At 39.8% G+C, this 16,817-nt stretch overlaps 1 protein-coding gene across 2 annotated transcripts in view; it reads right to left on the minus strand.

Annotated features, from left to right (window-relative positions):
- The window catches only part of LOC124798071 (calcium channel flower), a 63,333-nt gene that overhangs the window by 13,071 nt on the left and 33,445 nt on the right, over positions 1-16,817 (minus strand). For both annotated transcript variants that reach the window (XM_047261307.1, XM_047261309.1), the window contains exon 5: positions 5,715-5,822. In XM_047261307.1, the coding sequence (XP_047117263.1) occupies positions 5,715-5,822 (108 nt within the window). The remainder of the gene's footprint in view (positions 1-5,714; positions 5,823-16,817) is intronic.

A 16,817-nucleotide genomic window follows, 5' to 3' on the forward strand; every position in this document is an offset into this window, starting at 1 on the left:
GGTTTCCTTGCTACTGCCTGTTTGTATTTGGCTATTGTCAATTTTTCAATTTTTTTCTTTTTTGCTGCTCGAAAAGCAGAAGTCGTCCTATTACTTTTAGGGTCTCATTTTCTAATCAGATTCTTTCAACATCACCTGATTTAATTTGACTACATTCAGTTAGCTTTGTTTTACTTTCACTGATAATCAGTCTATAACATATATTCCAAGACAATATTAAATTTTTAACTTTTCTTCCAAGTCCGCCAGAATAACAATGTCCTTGGCAAACCTGGATATTATTATTTCTTCTGCTTGTACCAATTCCCTATTTAAATTTCTCCTGTTTCCTTCACATCTTGCTCAGTGTACAAATTGAATAATATTGGGGATAGGCTACAACCCTGTCTCACTCTTTTAACTACAGTTTTCTTTTTATTCTCTTCAAATCTAACTGTAGTCTGGTTTCTGTACAAGTTGCAGATTAATTTTCACTCCCTTTTTTTATTCCTCGCGTCTTCTTCAGAATTTCAAAGAGTATAATCCTGTCAACATTGTCAAAACCTTTCTCTATATCTACAAGTACCATGAACATAGGTTTGCCTTTCTTTAATAAATATTTTAAGATAAGTTGTAGGATCAATACCAATTCGTGTGCACCTACTCTTCTCCAGTACCCAAACTGAAATTCCCTCAGGTTGGCTTTTATCAATCTTTCCATTCTTCCATAAACAATTCATGTCAGAATTTTGCAACCCTAACTTACTGAACTCATTGCTCAGTAGCATTTACAACTGTCAGAACTTGCCTTCTTTGGAATTGGGATTATTACACTCTTCATTAAGTCTGAGGATATTCTGCATATCTTATACATCATTTACACCAGGTGGAGAAGCTTCGTCATGGCTGATTCTCTCAGGGATCTCAATTTTTAGAGAATGTTGCCTACACTAAGTGCCTTGTTTATACTTGGGTCTTTCACAGCTCTGACGAATTCTTCTCACAGTACTTTATTCCAGTCTCATGTTCACATTATCTTTGAGTCCATTCCCTTTGTATAGCAGCTTCAGATTTTTCTTCCACCTTGCAGGCTTTGCTTCATTGCTTGCCATATGAACTCTTACAGATTCTTCTGTTTTCTTCAAAAAGTCTACAACTTTCCTGTAGATGGCATCTATCTTTCTCAAGATCATGAATGCTTCTGCAGCTTTGTATTTCTCCTCTCGCCATTCCCAATTTACCATTCTGCATGCGCTGTCAACCTCAGTTTTTTTTTTTTTTTTTTTTTTTTTTTTTGTCTGCATCCCCTTTTTCTCACTTCATTTTCTGCATTTTATATTTTCCTATTTTGTCAATTAAATACAATACCTCTTGTTCTATTCAGACATTTCTACTAGGCTTTATCTTTTTGCCAATTTGATCCTATGATGTCTTCACAACTTCATCTCTTGAAGCCACCCACACATTCCTATTGTATTATTTTCCCCCAGTATGAGTCAATTGTCACCAAGACCTGTCTTTGAAACTCAACAATTTCTGGTTCTTTCAGTTTATCCATGTCTCCTCTCCTTAATGCACAACTTTTCTGCAATTTGTTCAGTTTTAATCATGCAGACTGGTTACCTACTGTTTAAGGAGGCAAAGATAATTTCTATTTTTAAATCTGTTACACCCAGCAACAAGACAGAATTTTGCCCCATAGCCCTTCTAAGTTGCTGTTGCTGCTGCTCCAAGCTCTGTGAAACGCTGGTCTGTAACAGAAAAAAAGTGCTGTCATAGATCGTGTTCCAATTTATTAGGTAAGCTTCAGACTAGGCCACAGGTATTGCAACCACAAGTTAGCTCTTGCATTCTTCATAGAGGATGGATCCCAAATGAAGCTCTCACTGCTGCCTCCAGTACTGAGTCCATGGAAGGCCTAATCTATGAACCACTTCAAATTATACGCTGCAAAACGATGGAGCAATTTGTTAACACAGCATGCTAAGTGATCAGAAGTTCCATATAATCATTGGAAGCAAGATAAGCAAAGAGAGGAAGGCTCAACAACGGATTGTCTTAACACAAATTATTGTTTCAACCTATATTTATCTGATCTTCCTACCACTTCAACCTGAAAATTTTGCCATGTCAATGACCTGCGACTTGCTGCAGAACATAAGGAACCAACATAGAAAGAAAAGATGCCGACAAGGGACTAGTCTATGCTGGAGACTTTTTTCATAATCGGGAGACTCCAACCCAATGTGAACAAAACAACGGTATCCTGTTTCCATTTGAACAATTATCTGGCAAATGCAGAACTGAATGTAAGTTTCAGAGGGAGAGTCCATCAGATTTCAAACCCAAAATATCCATGTGTCATCTTGGACCAAAAACTGTCCTCCAGACACCACCTTCCTAATCTAACTCAGTCACTGAAGACTCATAACAACATCCTCCATAAGTTATGTGAGTCATCCGGCGGTCCCTCAGCAACTGACCTGCCTTCTTCAGCCTAGGATGTGGTGTACTTAAGTGCTGAATATCGTGCATCTTTCTCAATGACCAGTCACCATACAGAGCTTGTAGACTACCAACTGGATACTGTACATAGTATATGGCATTATCAGATCTACCTCAGTTCTTTCATGCCTGCTGTTAACAAGTATTATGCCATCTAATTTATGTAGATCTACTGCTCTTACAAGAAAATTCAACTAGATGTCTGGGAATCCCAATCTACCTACACATAGGGACCTGCCATTTTAAAATCTTAAAGTCTACAATAATGGCATCCTACTCTGCGTGATGCTTCTGATTGCCAGAAATTTTAAGCCTCTTGAAGAATGGCAATGTTAGTGGGAAACAATAACAGCTGTGCACCTACATATCATGATCTCGGGTGCTATGAACAGTCCAAGACAGGTGCAAAGATGCAGTCCACAAGAGGAAAAAGCTGAAACTTGCTGGCAGATTAAAACTGTTTGCCGGACCGAGACTCGAACTCGGGACCTTTGCCTTTCGCGGTCAAGTGCTCTGAGCTTCACATCAGACTATACATAACATTGTCAGTGAACTGTCAGGTTCAGGCACATCACAGCAGTTAAGGAAAATTCCTGCTACGTTGTTTGACTGGGTTGAAGAATTGGACATTCAGTGGTGAAATACATTAAAACTTGTCAGTTGCCTTGTTTCTCATTTGTTTTTATCTGCCTGTATCTTTTGACAATCTTGTGCATTAGCCATGCACTAAATAAAATGATCAGAGCCCTCATCCACCACCGGAAATGTCTTTCAGTTCCAAATCTGGTTTCAGTAACAGTCTTATCATTACGCAGTCTATCTGAAACCTTCTGGTGTCATCACATCTCTTGCACATTTATCATCTTCTTTCACAATTCTTATACCAAGCTACAGCTGTGATTAAATTGTGCTCTGTTGAAAACTGCACCAAGTGGCTTCCTCTTTCATACCTTTCTTCTCTTCCATTTGAAATCCAGTCTCACATCAAAATTAAAATTTTCTCCTCCTTAACAATCTGAATAATTGCTTTCATCTCATCATACATTCTTTCAGTCTCTTTATCATATGTGGAGCTAGCAGGTGTATAAACTTTTACTATCTTGACTATGAGGGTTCATTCAGTATGCTGGTCATAGTAGCTTTCCAGCATTCCTATTTTCTTATTTATTGTTAGAACTACATCTGCATTAACACTATTTCATTTTGTGTTGATAAATCTGTACTCACGTGATCACATGAGTTCTTCCTGCCTCCACACTTCAATAATTCCCACTAAGTCTAACTTCAACATATCAATTCTCTTTTTAAATTCTCTAACATACTAAATGAATTAAGGAATGTAACATCCAACACTGAGTCACAGAATGCCAGTTTTGTTTTTCTTGATGACAATATCCTCCTGAGTAGTCTCTACTCAAAGTTTTGATTGCAGGTCTATTGTACGTTCTGAGTAGCGTACTGAAGAAGTTATCATTATCAAGCCATACAGTAGAGCTGCATGTCCTCACAAAAAATAATGTTTGTTTTCACTTGTTTGTAGCAAAACGTAGCAAGGCCATGTTGGCTGACGTGGCAAAGGTGACAAACTGGATGATTCATCTGTCTTTGCAACTACCAAAAATGCTGCGGATCCTCTACAGAACTATATGTTAGTCTTGCCTCTTCACAAATAGCCCTCCAATGTGGCTGCACCTATGATAAGGTATTCTATATCAGTGAGGCACTCAAACCACTCCACTGCTGCATGGTATGTGGTTTGTAGCATTATAAATTAGATCTGTTGTTTTCAATTGAAGGAGGGAAGAAGCAACTGGCAGGGACAGAAAAATGGTTTACAAAAAGGCAGTCTACTGATGTTAAAAAGTCTTAATACTTAAACCAAAGGCCATCCACTACTGAATGACATCACAAACTTCATCTACACTGAAGATCGAGGTATGGCCATCCAAGGAATGCATTTGAGAAGGATGGAGTGAGCACCAATCACGACCTAGAGAGGCTCAAACAACACTATGTTTGGAAAAAACTGAAGCCCAACACCACAAAAACCAATGTTCACACCTTTTGGCTCTACAACAGACATGCGTCCAGAAGACTCCAGGTACATTTCTAGAGCACCAACCCTACCTGAAATACTTTGGTGTTACTTTGGACTGGAGTCCAATATCTAGGCAGAATTGTACCAACACTAAAATGGTCAGGGGCAGAAACAATAACCTCCAAAAAATTACAGGCTTAAATTGGCGATGTACCACAGTTGCAAAAACACCACCACTGGCAGTTTTGTTATACCATTGGTGAATGTGCTTCTGTGTCTCATTAACATGCACTAAGCAAGTTTATGTTATACTCAACAAAAACTACATACTCTTCACCGACTGAAACCTACTCCCACAGATACAATCTAACACCTGGCTGGACTCAGTCCAGGAGCAGGAGGGAACTGTCTACCAACACAGAATGAAGTCCTCCACATCTGGACAGAACCAACTATATGGCACAAACTGGCTAAAATCAACAAATTGGTTCCTCAGAAATTCAGCCTGAAGTGGAATTGTGATCAACTTCAAAGACCATCACTGAGTGGCCCTTGGCTATCATGAAAACCGTGCAGTCTGTTTAGGCATTTCCAGACTCTTGACAGGAACAACAAGATCCAAAGCAAATCTTCTACAAGAGGAAGAAACAGTACTGTGTAACCTGCGTTATTGTGGTGACACACAGGGGAAAAAAAAAAAAAAAAAAAAATATATGCATTCATGCCTGTCTTTAATGTTGCATCCAATGAAGCTGAGTTATTCCAACTGATGTCACTTGCTTCTGGGCTAAATTAGTTTCTCTAATCTGCTTTGTTTTGTAAATACTGCTATAAATATTTGTCACATCTGTTCTCATAATCTTCCCATTTTATTTTAATTCATAATCTGATGCTTCTGACACAAATAAATTATGTAAGCTGATCAGCCACAGTTAGTATAAACAAACCCTCAATGTTCAGACAAACTTTTTCCCAACACTCAGATACACATTAATCAACCCTTTCTAACATAAAAAATAATTGTGCAGTGAACTAAGAAATAACAAGCTTTAATTTTGTTACTCATAGCCCAATGGAAGACAGACACACACACACACACACACACACACACACACACACACACACACACACACACAGAGAGAGAGAGAGAGAGAGAGAGAGAGAGAGACAATATTCTAATCATGATACTTACTTTCTCCCTAGTGCCATCAGGCCATATATCACACCCGTCGTGAATATTAGTCCACTGCCAAAGATGCTGCCCAAGCCAGGACACAAGAAGATTGCAGGCAATGCTATGCTGCAAGTACAGAAATGGAAAATAAAAAACTTTAAATAATTTTTTTTTTAAGTTCAAGGTACTCAGCAATCACTCACAATTTCTTTCTGAGAAATGTGTGTATTGCTCAGTAACATAGCTGTTCACAAAACGAATTCAGGCTCCACTTCTTGCACACACTCCCAGTTTGACCCACTTTTCACAGTCATGACCACTATTTCTCAAACCTACAGACAACCTGATATACGGCAGCAACTAGCACAAAAAAGTTGTCAACATTTCCTTCAACAGCCTTTCCCCTGTAATTGCAGCCTAAAGGTCTTGTCTTCAGTTCCATTCCCAGGTTTAACCAGACTGCTCTTGCGAGTACTTTTAGGATTCAACTTGTTACTGTTGTATAACTAACATTAAGGTTGCATCTAAGTCAAATTCTGACAAAGAGAACTTAACGATCACTTATGTGTAGTATAAAAGACCTTGATACTTAAATAGGCACCACCACCACCACCACCACCACCTCACTGTGCTGAGTATCTTGCTAATCAGTCTGCCGTTAGCTTTGAATATACACTCCTGGAAATTGAAATAAGAACACCGTGAATTCATTGTCCCAGGAAGGGGAAACTTTATTGACACATTCCTGGGGTCAGATACATCACATGATCACACTGACAGAACCACAGGCACATAGACACAGGCAACAGAGCATGCACAATGTCGGCACTAGTACAGTGTATATCCACCTTTCGCAGCAATGCAGGCTGCTATTTCCCATGGAGACTATTGTAGAGATGCTGGATGTAGTCCTGTGGAACGGCTTGCCATGCCATTTCCACCTGGCCCCTCAGTTGGACCAGCGTTCGTGCTGGACGTGCAGACCGTGTGAGACGACGCTTCATCCAGTCCCAAACATGCTCAATGGGGGACAGATCCGGAGATCTTGCTGGCCAGGGTAGTTGACTTACACCTTCTAGAGCACGTTGGGTGGCACGGGATACATGCGGACGTGCATTGTCCTGTTGGAACACCAAGTTCCCTTGCCGATCTAGGAATGGTAGAACGATGGGTTCGATGACGGTTTGGATGTTCCGTGCACTATTCAGTGTCCCCTCGACGATCACCAGAGGTGTACGGCCAGTGTAGGAGATCGCTCCCCACACTATGATGCCGGGTGTTGGCCCTGTGTGCCTCGGTCGTATGCAGTCCTGATTGTGGCGCTCACCTGCACGGCGCCAAACACGCATACGACCATCATTGGCACCAAGGCAGAAGCGACTCTCATCGCGGATGACGACACGTCTCCATTCGTCCCTCCATTCACGCCTGTCGCGACACCACTGGAGGCGGGCTGCACGATGTTGGGGCGTGAGCGGAAGACGGCCTAACGGTGTGCGGGACCGTAGCCCAGCTTCATGGAGACGGTTGCGAATGGTCCTCGCTGATACCCCAGGAGCAACAGTGTCCCTAATTTGCTGGGAAGTGGCGGTGCGGTCCCCTACGGCACTGCGTAGGATCCTACGGTCTTGGCGTGCATCCGTGCGTCGCTGCGGTCCGGTCCCAGGTCGACGGGCACGTGCACCTTCCGCCGACCACTGGCGACAACATCGATGTACTGTGGAGACCTCATGCCCCACGTGTTGAGCAATTCGGCGGTACGTCCACCCGGCCTCCCGCATGCCCACTATACGCCCTCGCTCAAAGTCCGTCAACTGCACATACGGTTCACGTCCACGCTGTCGCGGCATGCTACCAGTGTTAAAGACTGCGATGGAGCTCCGTATGCCACGGCGAACTGGCTGACACTGACGGCTGCGGTGCACGAATGCTGCGCAGCTAGCGCCATTCGACGGCCAACACCGCGGTTCCTGGTGTGTCCGCTGTGCCGTGCGTGTGATCATTGCTTGTACAGCCCTCTCGCAGTGTCCGGAGCAAGTATGGTGGGTCTGACACACCGGTGTCAATGTGTTCTTTTTTCCATTTCCAGGAGTGTATGTCTTGCCCATTCCAACCTTTTAATCTTAATGTAGCTGACAATGTCTGGGTCATTATATAGATTACTAGCCAAGTACCCAGCATTGCCCAGGTAAGTATTTATTCCAGTTTTTACTAGTAAATCTCCTCCCCCCCCCCCCCCTCTCTCTGCCCTCCTCCCCCTCCCCCCGTCTCTATCCACCTCCTCCTCTCCCTGTGTCTATCCTCCTCCTCCTCCTGCTCCTGCTCTTATCTGTGCCATTCTCTTCCTTCCTCCTCACTGTCTGTCCACCATTCTCCTCCTTCCTCCTCGTTGCCTGTCCACCTCTTTCTCCTCCCATCTCTGTTCATGTTATCACACTCACACCAACAGGAGGGCTGTTGGTTCTTACCCCTGCAGTACTTCTGTCCAGTCCGTAGTTAATATGTGTACCAATTTTGACTGAAATCATTCTAGGAGTTTAGGATGAGTTTTTTTCCCCATGGCTTTGTTCACATATGCACATTCAAATATATTTCACTTATATTTAACATGTTTCACATATTCTGCTCACATATTTTGCTCATATATTTCGTCTATACGTCTAGCAAGGCTCTATAGATTCATTTTCACTCGGCTTACCGTATTTACTCGAATCTAAGCCGCACTTTTTTCTGGTTCTTGTAATCCAAAAAACCGCCTGCCGAGTGCAAAGTAAGAGGAACCTCTGAAAAATGTTGTTAGGTGCTGCCACAACTAACTTCTGCCGTCAAATATATGTAGCGCTACACAAGGATGCTTTGCAGGCACAAAGATAAATACTGGCACCAAAACTTCTGCATTAGCAAATAAATTGAAAGAAAAGGTAGAAGAATGTAAACATTATGCCGTGTATTCTTTCGTGTTTGCTGCTATCTCATTTAAATCCTGTCTGCCTAATAAACTACGAAACTAGAGTGAGACAACAGCAAACGCGGAAGAATATACATATCATGTTATGTTTATATTCGTATTATTCTTATGCTGAATAGTGATACAGTCTGAAATGAAGCATGGCAACTGACTAGATTTTTAAATCTAAAATGTGTGTAATTTCTGTGCTGAATGTAACATACTAAAGAGGCATCTGCAAAGATTTTCAAACGGACAAAAATGTTCGCTAAACTCTCGTTCAGAACATCATCTATCATACGCAGTCTATCATTTGGTTCTTGTTGATCATTATCAAATAAAGCAGCAGTGTAAGTAACAACAAATAGCAGTCTATTGCTTTTGTTTCGCTTATGAGAACATTCCTCTCTTTCTTATTGTAAGCGGCAGTAGCGCGCACAAAAGCGAGCCATGCCGCGAGCGGCTACAGGTCGTAAACACTCATTATCAGAATGCGACAAATAATGCATGGCACAGTGCAATAATACATTTTCAGCTTAGAGTGACGTAAACACCTATAACAACGAGAACAGCACTTATCAGATCAAAGCAAAATAAGCAATCGATTCAAACCAGACAAAGCACGTGAAAAAGGAAGGGTACCCATATAAATAAGGATGGAGCGCCTGACACATAGCAACGGCTACTTGGTAAATCTTAACTGTTAAGCTTACGACCCCGAACCAAACTACTGTAGCTGTATCTTCATCCTTTCGACCTAAATTGTGTCTCATGCTACAATGGACCAACTTTGCTTCGATTTGGAGGTGCAGTCTAAAACTTGTCTTGACCCTTGAATTTTGAGTCTCAAATTTCAGGTGCGGCTTAGATTCGGGAACATTTTTTTCCCTTGATTTCGAGTCTCATTTTTCAGGTGCAGCTTAGATTAGAGTGCGGCTTAGATTCGAGTAAATACGGAAATGTTTATGATATCATATTTCCTGAATTATGTGCTGTACAATGATAATTTTGCAGGTACATCCAGTGATGGAGTTTGGGTCACAGATTTATTCCAAGCTTGGTGCACTTTTCGAAGTTATTAGGACAGCATAATGTGCAAGTAGTAAGGCATACTACTTAGACAATTCTGAGAAATACTCACGAATATCTGTGTGTTGCAACACTGACCTTGTGGTGGCGACAGTCAGGTGGTTAGCGTTCAAGCTCCATAATTGGCTGATTGTTAGATCAAGTTTCACTCTCTTTTGTTTGTATTTTAAATGTATATTTTTTTCAACACTGGTCATTGTGTGATGGTGATTTTCAAAAAATTCACACGTACACTATTCATTCTTTCTTTTCTCAGACGTTACATCTGGTCAAAAATGGAAAGTGACGCGGACCTTGATCAAGTGTGACTTCCTTTCAACTGTATGGTACATGTTACATTGCATTTAGGAACTTTCGGGTAATTGAACATGTATCAATAATTACAGATTTCTGTAGTTGTATATATATGTTTGGATGTAGCTGTATTGCATTGATGTACTGGTGGATATTGTGAATTTTTTCACCTGTTTTCTTCCGTATATTTGTTGTATTGGGTGTGGCTATTTCGATTAGTTGTGTTAATTTCTTCTTTTTATTGGTGAATATGATGTCAGGTTTGTTATGTGGTGGTTTTTTACCTGTTATAATGGTTCTGTTCCAATATAATTTGTATTCATCACTCTCCAGTACATTTTGTGGTGCATACTTGTATGTGGGAACGTGTTGTTTTATTAGTTTATGTTTTATGGCAAGTTGTTGTATTATTTTTGCTACATTGTCGAGTCTTCTGGGGTATTCTGTATTTGCTAGTATTGAACATCCGCTTGTGATGTTATCTACTGTTTCTATTTGTTGTTTGCAAAGTCTGCATTTACCTATTGTGGTATTGGGATCTTTAATAATATGCTTGCTGTTATATCTGGTTTTTATTGTTTGATCCTGTATTGCAATCATGAATCCTTTCGTCTCACTGTATATATTGCCTTTTCTTAGCCATGTGTTGGATGAATCTTGATCAATGTGTGGCTGTGTTAGATGATACGGGTGCTTGCCATGTAGTGTTTTCTTTTTCCAATTTACTTTCTTTGTATCTGTTGATGTCATGTGATCTAGAGGGTTGTAGAAGTGGTTATGATATTGCAGTGATGTAGCCGATGTATTCATATGAGTGATTGCTTTGTGTATTTTGCTAGTTTCTGCTCGTTCTATAAAGAATTTTCTTAAATTATCTACCTGTACATAATGTAGGTTTTTTATGTCTATAAATCCCCTTCCTCCTTTCTTTCTGCTTAATGTGAATCTTTCTGTTGCTGAATGTATGTGATGTATTCTGTATTTGTGGCATTGTGATCATGTAAGTGTACTGAGTGCTTCAAGATCTGTGTTACTCCATTTCACTACTCCAAATGAGTAGGTCAATATTGGTATAGCGTAAGTGTTTATAGCTTTTGTCTTGTTTCTTGCTGTCAATTCTGTTTTCAGTATTTTTGTTAGTCTTTGTCTATATTTTTCTTTTAGTTCTTCTTTAATATTTGTATTACCTATTCCTATTTTTTGTCTGTATCCTAGATATTTATAGGCATCTTTTTTTCCATCGCTTCTCTGCAGTCGCTGTGGTTATCCAATATGTAATCTTCTTGTTTAGTGTGTTTTCCCTTGACTATGCTATTTTTCTTACATTTGTCTGTTCCAAAAGCCATATTTATATCATTGCTGAATACTTCTGTTATCTTTAGTAATTGGTTGAGTTGTTGATTTGTTGCTGCCAGTAGTTTTAGATCATCCATGTATAGCAAATGTGTGATTTTGTGTTGGTACGTTCCAGTAATATTGTATCCATAATTTATATTATTTAGCATGTTGGATAGTGGGTTCAGAGCAAGGCAGAACCAGAAAGGACTTAATGAATCTCCTTGGTATATTCCACGCTTAATCTGTATTGGCTGTGATGTGACATTATTTGAATTTGTTTGGATATTAAGTGTGGTTTCCAGTTTTTTATTACTATGTTTAGGAACTGTATCAATTTAGGATCTACTTTGTATATTTCCAATATTTGTAGTAACCATGAGTGGGGTACACTATCAAAAGCTTTTTGGTAATCAATGTATGCGTAGTGTAGTGACCTTTGTTTAGTTTTAGCTTGGTATGTCACCTCTGCATCTATTATCAGTTGCTCTTTACATCCTCGTGCTCCTTTGCAACAGCCTTTTTGTTCTTCATTTATAATTTTGTTCTGTGTTGTATGTGTCATTAATTTTTGTGTAATGACTGAGGTTAATATTTTGTATATTGTTGGTAGGCATGTTATGGGGCGATATTTAGCTGGGTTTGCTGTGTCTGCTTGATCTTTAGGTTTCAGATAAGTTATTCCATGTGTAAGTGTATCAGGGAAGGTGTATGGGTCTGCAATGTAACTGTTAAATAATTTAGTTAGATGTGAATGTGTTGAGGTGAACTACTTTAGCCAGAAATTTGCTATTTTATCTCTTCCAGGGGCTTTCCAATTGTGTGCAGAATTAATTGCTCGGGTGACTTCATGTTGCAAAATTATCACTTCGGGCATTTGTGGTATCATCTTGTATGAGTCTGTTTCTGCTTGTATCCACCGTGTGTGTCTATTATGTTGTACCAGGCTTGACCATATGTTGCTCCAGAAGTTTTCCATGTCTGTTATGTTTGGTGGATTGTCTATTTTAATGTGTGTGTGTGTGTTATCTATTGTCTGGTACAATTTCTTTTGGTTTGTGTTGAATGTTTGGTTTTGTTTCCTTCTATTTTCACTTTTTTTGTATCTTCTAAGTCGTTTGGCCAATGCTTGTAATTTCTGCTTCTTTTCATCTAATTGCTCTATCGCTTCTTGTTGTGAGATGTTACCTAACCTTTTTCGTTTTTTTTTTTTTTCTGATATTTCATTTCTTATAAATTGTGTTAGCTGTCCAATGTCTTTTCTCAGTTTTTCTATTCTGATCTGTAGCCTGTGTTGCCATGTTGGTTTTGTGGGTTTCTTCTGTGTGTTGGTTGGTTCTGATCTCTGCCTAGTTTGTATATTTAGTGTAGTGAGTGCTCCTATATAAATCAGTAGTTGTAACTCTTCCATAGTTGTATTTTCATTTATTTTGTTGTGTATGATTGTGTTGATAGTTTTTATTGTTGTTTCGACTTGTGGGTTATTTGGTGGTCTATGCAAGAATGGTCTTATGTCTGTATTTGTGTCTTTGCATTCTATATATGTCAGCTGAAATTTTTCCTTCTATATCTAACATGTGTGTCACTTCATGTTCTATTTGTGCTTGTTCTGGTGGCTGTCTTAAAATTTCGTTTTCCTCTGAGGGCTGAAGGTGTGCTCTACATCATGGTCATCAGAGCCCTGATGAAAAGTCAGTAAGCAAATCTCACGCCGAATGAATTGTAAGTTGAAGAATCCAGTTACCAAGCAGTTCTGGGTGCCTTACCAGACTGCAGGTATAATGGATTTCGCAAATCATGACAGATATGCATGTTCATGGAACATTTATGTATTTGGTCATTTGCTTGTCTACAGCTAAAAATAATATTTATTGTAATAATTAAAATTAGTAAACAGCCAAATGACACGTAACAATAACAGTTCAGGCAAACACACCTTTTTTTCATAATATTGCTTTTCAAATGTCATATGTATGAAACAATAAGACCACTGTCAGAAAAAATATAACTAAAAAAAGGATTAGGGAGACTAGATCCTGGGATCCATTAATTACAGAGCCTGAATGTTAGCCAGTGGACAGCCGCCGCCTCGTAACCACCTTTTTCATTGTGGCACTGTGAGGTGCAAGAAGAGAGTCAGTAAGTTGCAGAAGGTGCTGACAGGGATGTGGAGCCATGCCAACTCCAGTGTTGTGGTCAGCTGCCCTATGTTTTTTGGCCGAGGATCCATGGCACAAACAGCTCGATCGAGGTGGTGCCACAGATTCTCAGTCGAGTTTAAATTTAGGGAGTTTGCTAGCCAGGAGAGTATGATAAACTCATACTTTTGCATGTACACTGCAAGCTATGTGGCATGTTGCATTGTCCTGCTGGTAGGTGCCAGTGTGCCAAGGAAAAAACAATGTAGGGATGGACGTGGTCCCCAAGGATAGATGCATACTTCTGTTGATTCATTGTGCCTTTCTGGATGACATGATCACCCAGGGAACACCAAAAACCATTACCCAGAGCATAACACTCCCTCTTCTGGCCTTGAACCTTCAGAAAACTTGCTTTCAGACATTTTACACTGTACATACTAACAGCTATCTTAAAATGTAATTCATCTGAAAAGGTCATGTGTCGCCACTCAGATAATGTCTCTTTGCAGTACTGGCATGCAAATTCCATCCTTTGTCACTGAAGAACAAGTCAGTATGTGTGCAGGAATCAGATGCCTGCTGCAGAGGCCCATATGCAGCAACATTCACTGAACAATCATGGAGGAGACATTGTTTTTAGCTCCTTCAGTCCCTTGGGCGGTCAGCTGCTCAACAGTTGCACATCTATTCACCCATAGATGCCTCTGCATCCTTTATTCACACCTTTAATCTAGAGGCTATGGTGCACCACAGTTGTCGATTTTGGATGGCACCATTTTGCCACACACGGTATACTTTAACCATGGCGGCAGGCAAACAGTTTACAATCTTCTATGCTTGGCCCAAAAGCCAATGCTCATGCCCTTTTTGGATGCCAGATAAATTGCTTTGTTTCCACATTAAGACAATGAATGAACTGTTTTCCATGTGGCCTTTTGGCTTTGAAGCTTCTCTACAAATTCATGGCTGCCACAAATCTGCATAGATGTTAAGACAGCTTTTCCTTCAATAGTTTCCAATCCAATTTTGATAATTCCTTCCAACAGTTACATGTTCCTTTCAATATCCATCAGTAGTTCAGCGTTCCTTCATATGTACACATTCATAATACCTACTGTACCACAAGTATGCATCGCTTTACTAAACAAACAAATTTGGTTTTACTTAAGCAGCAGATATTTTTAGATCACTATCGTCACTTACTTTGTGGTGGCATGCAGATTATACTCTTTCGTTGCGTGAAGGATGAAAACCATAAATGATATAGTTTTGACAAGTGTTCCCACTATGTCACCACTTTTCTGCAAAGTGTGTAACCCAGTTTCCTCTCATAATGGGAGAGTTTGCGCTGAAATGTAACCTTATCTAAAGAAATGTAAGACTGTCTCTAGAGAGAATTTCACTGAAAACTGAAGTGTTCAGAAGAACATCTCACGACCAACATTCACTAACTTCAGCTTTCTCCATACTAACCATGAGAAATGAAGTAGCTATGAAGCAATACCAGGGTGTATACATGGTAAAAAAAAAACAACACACACACACACACACACACACACACACACACACACACAAGACACACACACACACACACTTTGTCCTGGATGAAAATACACTTTTCCATGTTAAGTAACAGTATACTTTTCCTCGGAACTGTAAAACTTATCAATCCTTTCAACGGTTGTGGTTTTATACACCGGTGTAAAATTTTGTGCACTTTAGAAAACAAAACCCAGAGTAAAGATATCTGATGTGCAGCAACATGTACACTGCATATTTTCGTATTACGAAAGTATAAATTCGAATTCCACCGAACACCACATGTTACTTTCCAAATGATTGAAATCGAGACTGTGATGCGCTTTTGTAAGCCACTTGTATCTCATGTCAAGTGATCTCACCAGCCGATGACAGCAGATATTCAGAGCATAGGACACGTGATTTAGTCAGCCAATAGCAACATCAGTGTTAAGTAGTGCGAACACACAAATAGGAAAAGGCATTGGTTTAAATTAAAATACATAGTGTTGCTACAAGAAAAGAAAATCTTTCATGTGTAATACTGGTCTCTAAGATTAATAAGCTGCAAGAGAAGCTAAGCTTTTACACACAATGTTGATCTTTTATGCACGTGTTACGCTTTAAGATACATCACACAAATGTGCCTGTAAAATTTTTTAACAATGACATAAATGTCTTATCTGGGCTCGAAAATATTCTAAATGGTCGTCATCAAAGATCTGATTTTTGAATGAGAGTCAAACGCTCTGTGACTTACGTAATTCATTGGACATTCATGCACACAGTTCATCTTGCGTAAAAGGAAATTTACTTTTAAAGTAAAGCTTTTCAAACAACCATTCAGAATATTTTCCCACAACCTGTTAGAAATAGATTTGTTTCAGTACTTGCCAGAGAGCGCCAGATAACAGGCGTCACCACACTTGCGCAGCTACGATGGCGCATGAAGCCCGTGTGTTCATACGTGTAAAACATTAAAAGATCTTACATTATGTCATAAAAGAAACAAGACATCAGAGGATACTCCAAGAGCACGGGAATTTTGTGGACCATACTAAAATGCATAATTCAGCTTAAAAGTGCAAATTCGTATGTCCAGATTCAGATGCAAATTTTCTTGGAGTACCAGTACTGTATTATCTCACGTTTGGTTCTTTATTATGGCATAATGCCATACGTGCTAGAAGATGAAACTGTGAACTTGAAATACGTGAACAGTTGAAACTAGCAATAGTGTGGAATTAAACACTTTGTTTCAAATAAATTGACTGACTCAGCAGAAAAAATTAATAAAAGTCAATTTTCTTTTAAAAAATGGACAAAAATAACTTCATTGTTCTGCACGGCAATTAGTGCTTGACTGGCAGAAATGTGGAAAAAAATAAAATCTGAAACTAGTAACATATTTTGATGATGACGAAGATGAGGTCCCCTACTCCGAGGAGCGTAGGGGACGATGCAAGAGACCCTTCCGTAATTATGTGAATGTATTTCAATTCACTTGATAGCTCCCGGCCACAGAAATCCGTTTCGTTTTCATTTGACATGCAACAAACTACGAGGAAACAGCAAAATCACTTAAAGTAAACACGGGTCACATTAGATAGTGGCGCTCCCCCTCTCTAGAGCATTTGAGGTAGGACACCAAAAATTAAAAATCGACTTTCTTCATTTGGTAGCGCACATCTTTCTGAAGAGTCTGATACATAAAACACATATGTTCAAGGGAACGTGTTATTTGGTCTTCAGTGTGCCAAAGTGCAGTGCCACGCCTCTTTACACAGCATTCTTCCA

The sequence above is a fragment of the Schistocerca piceifrons genome, chromosome 5, assembly GCF_021461385.2.
Source record: "Schistocerca piceifrons isolate TAMUIC-IGC-003096 chromosome 5, iqSchPice1.1, whole genome shotgun sequence".
In the NCBI taxonomy this organism is placed as follows: Eukaryota; Metazoa; Arthropoda; class Insecta; order Orthoptera; family Acrididae; genus Schistocerca; species Schistocerca piceifrons.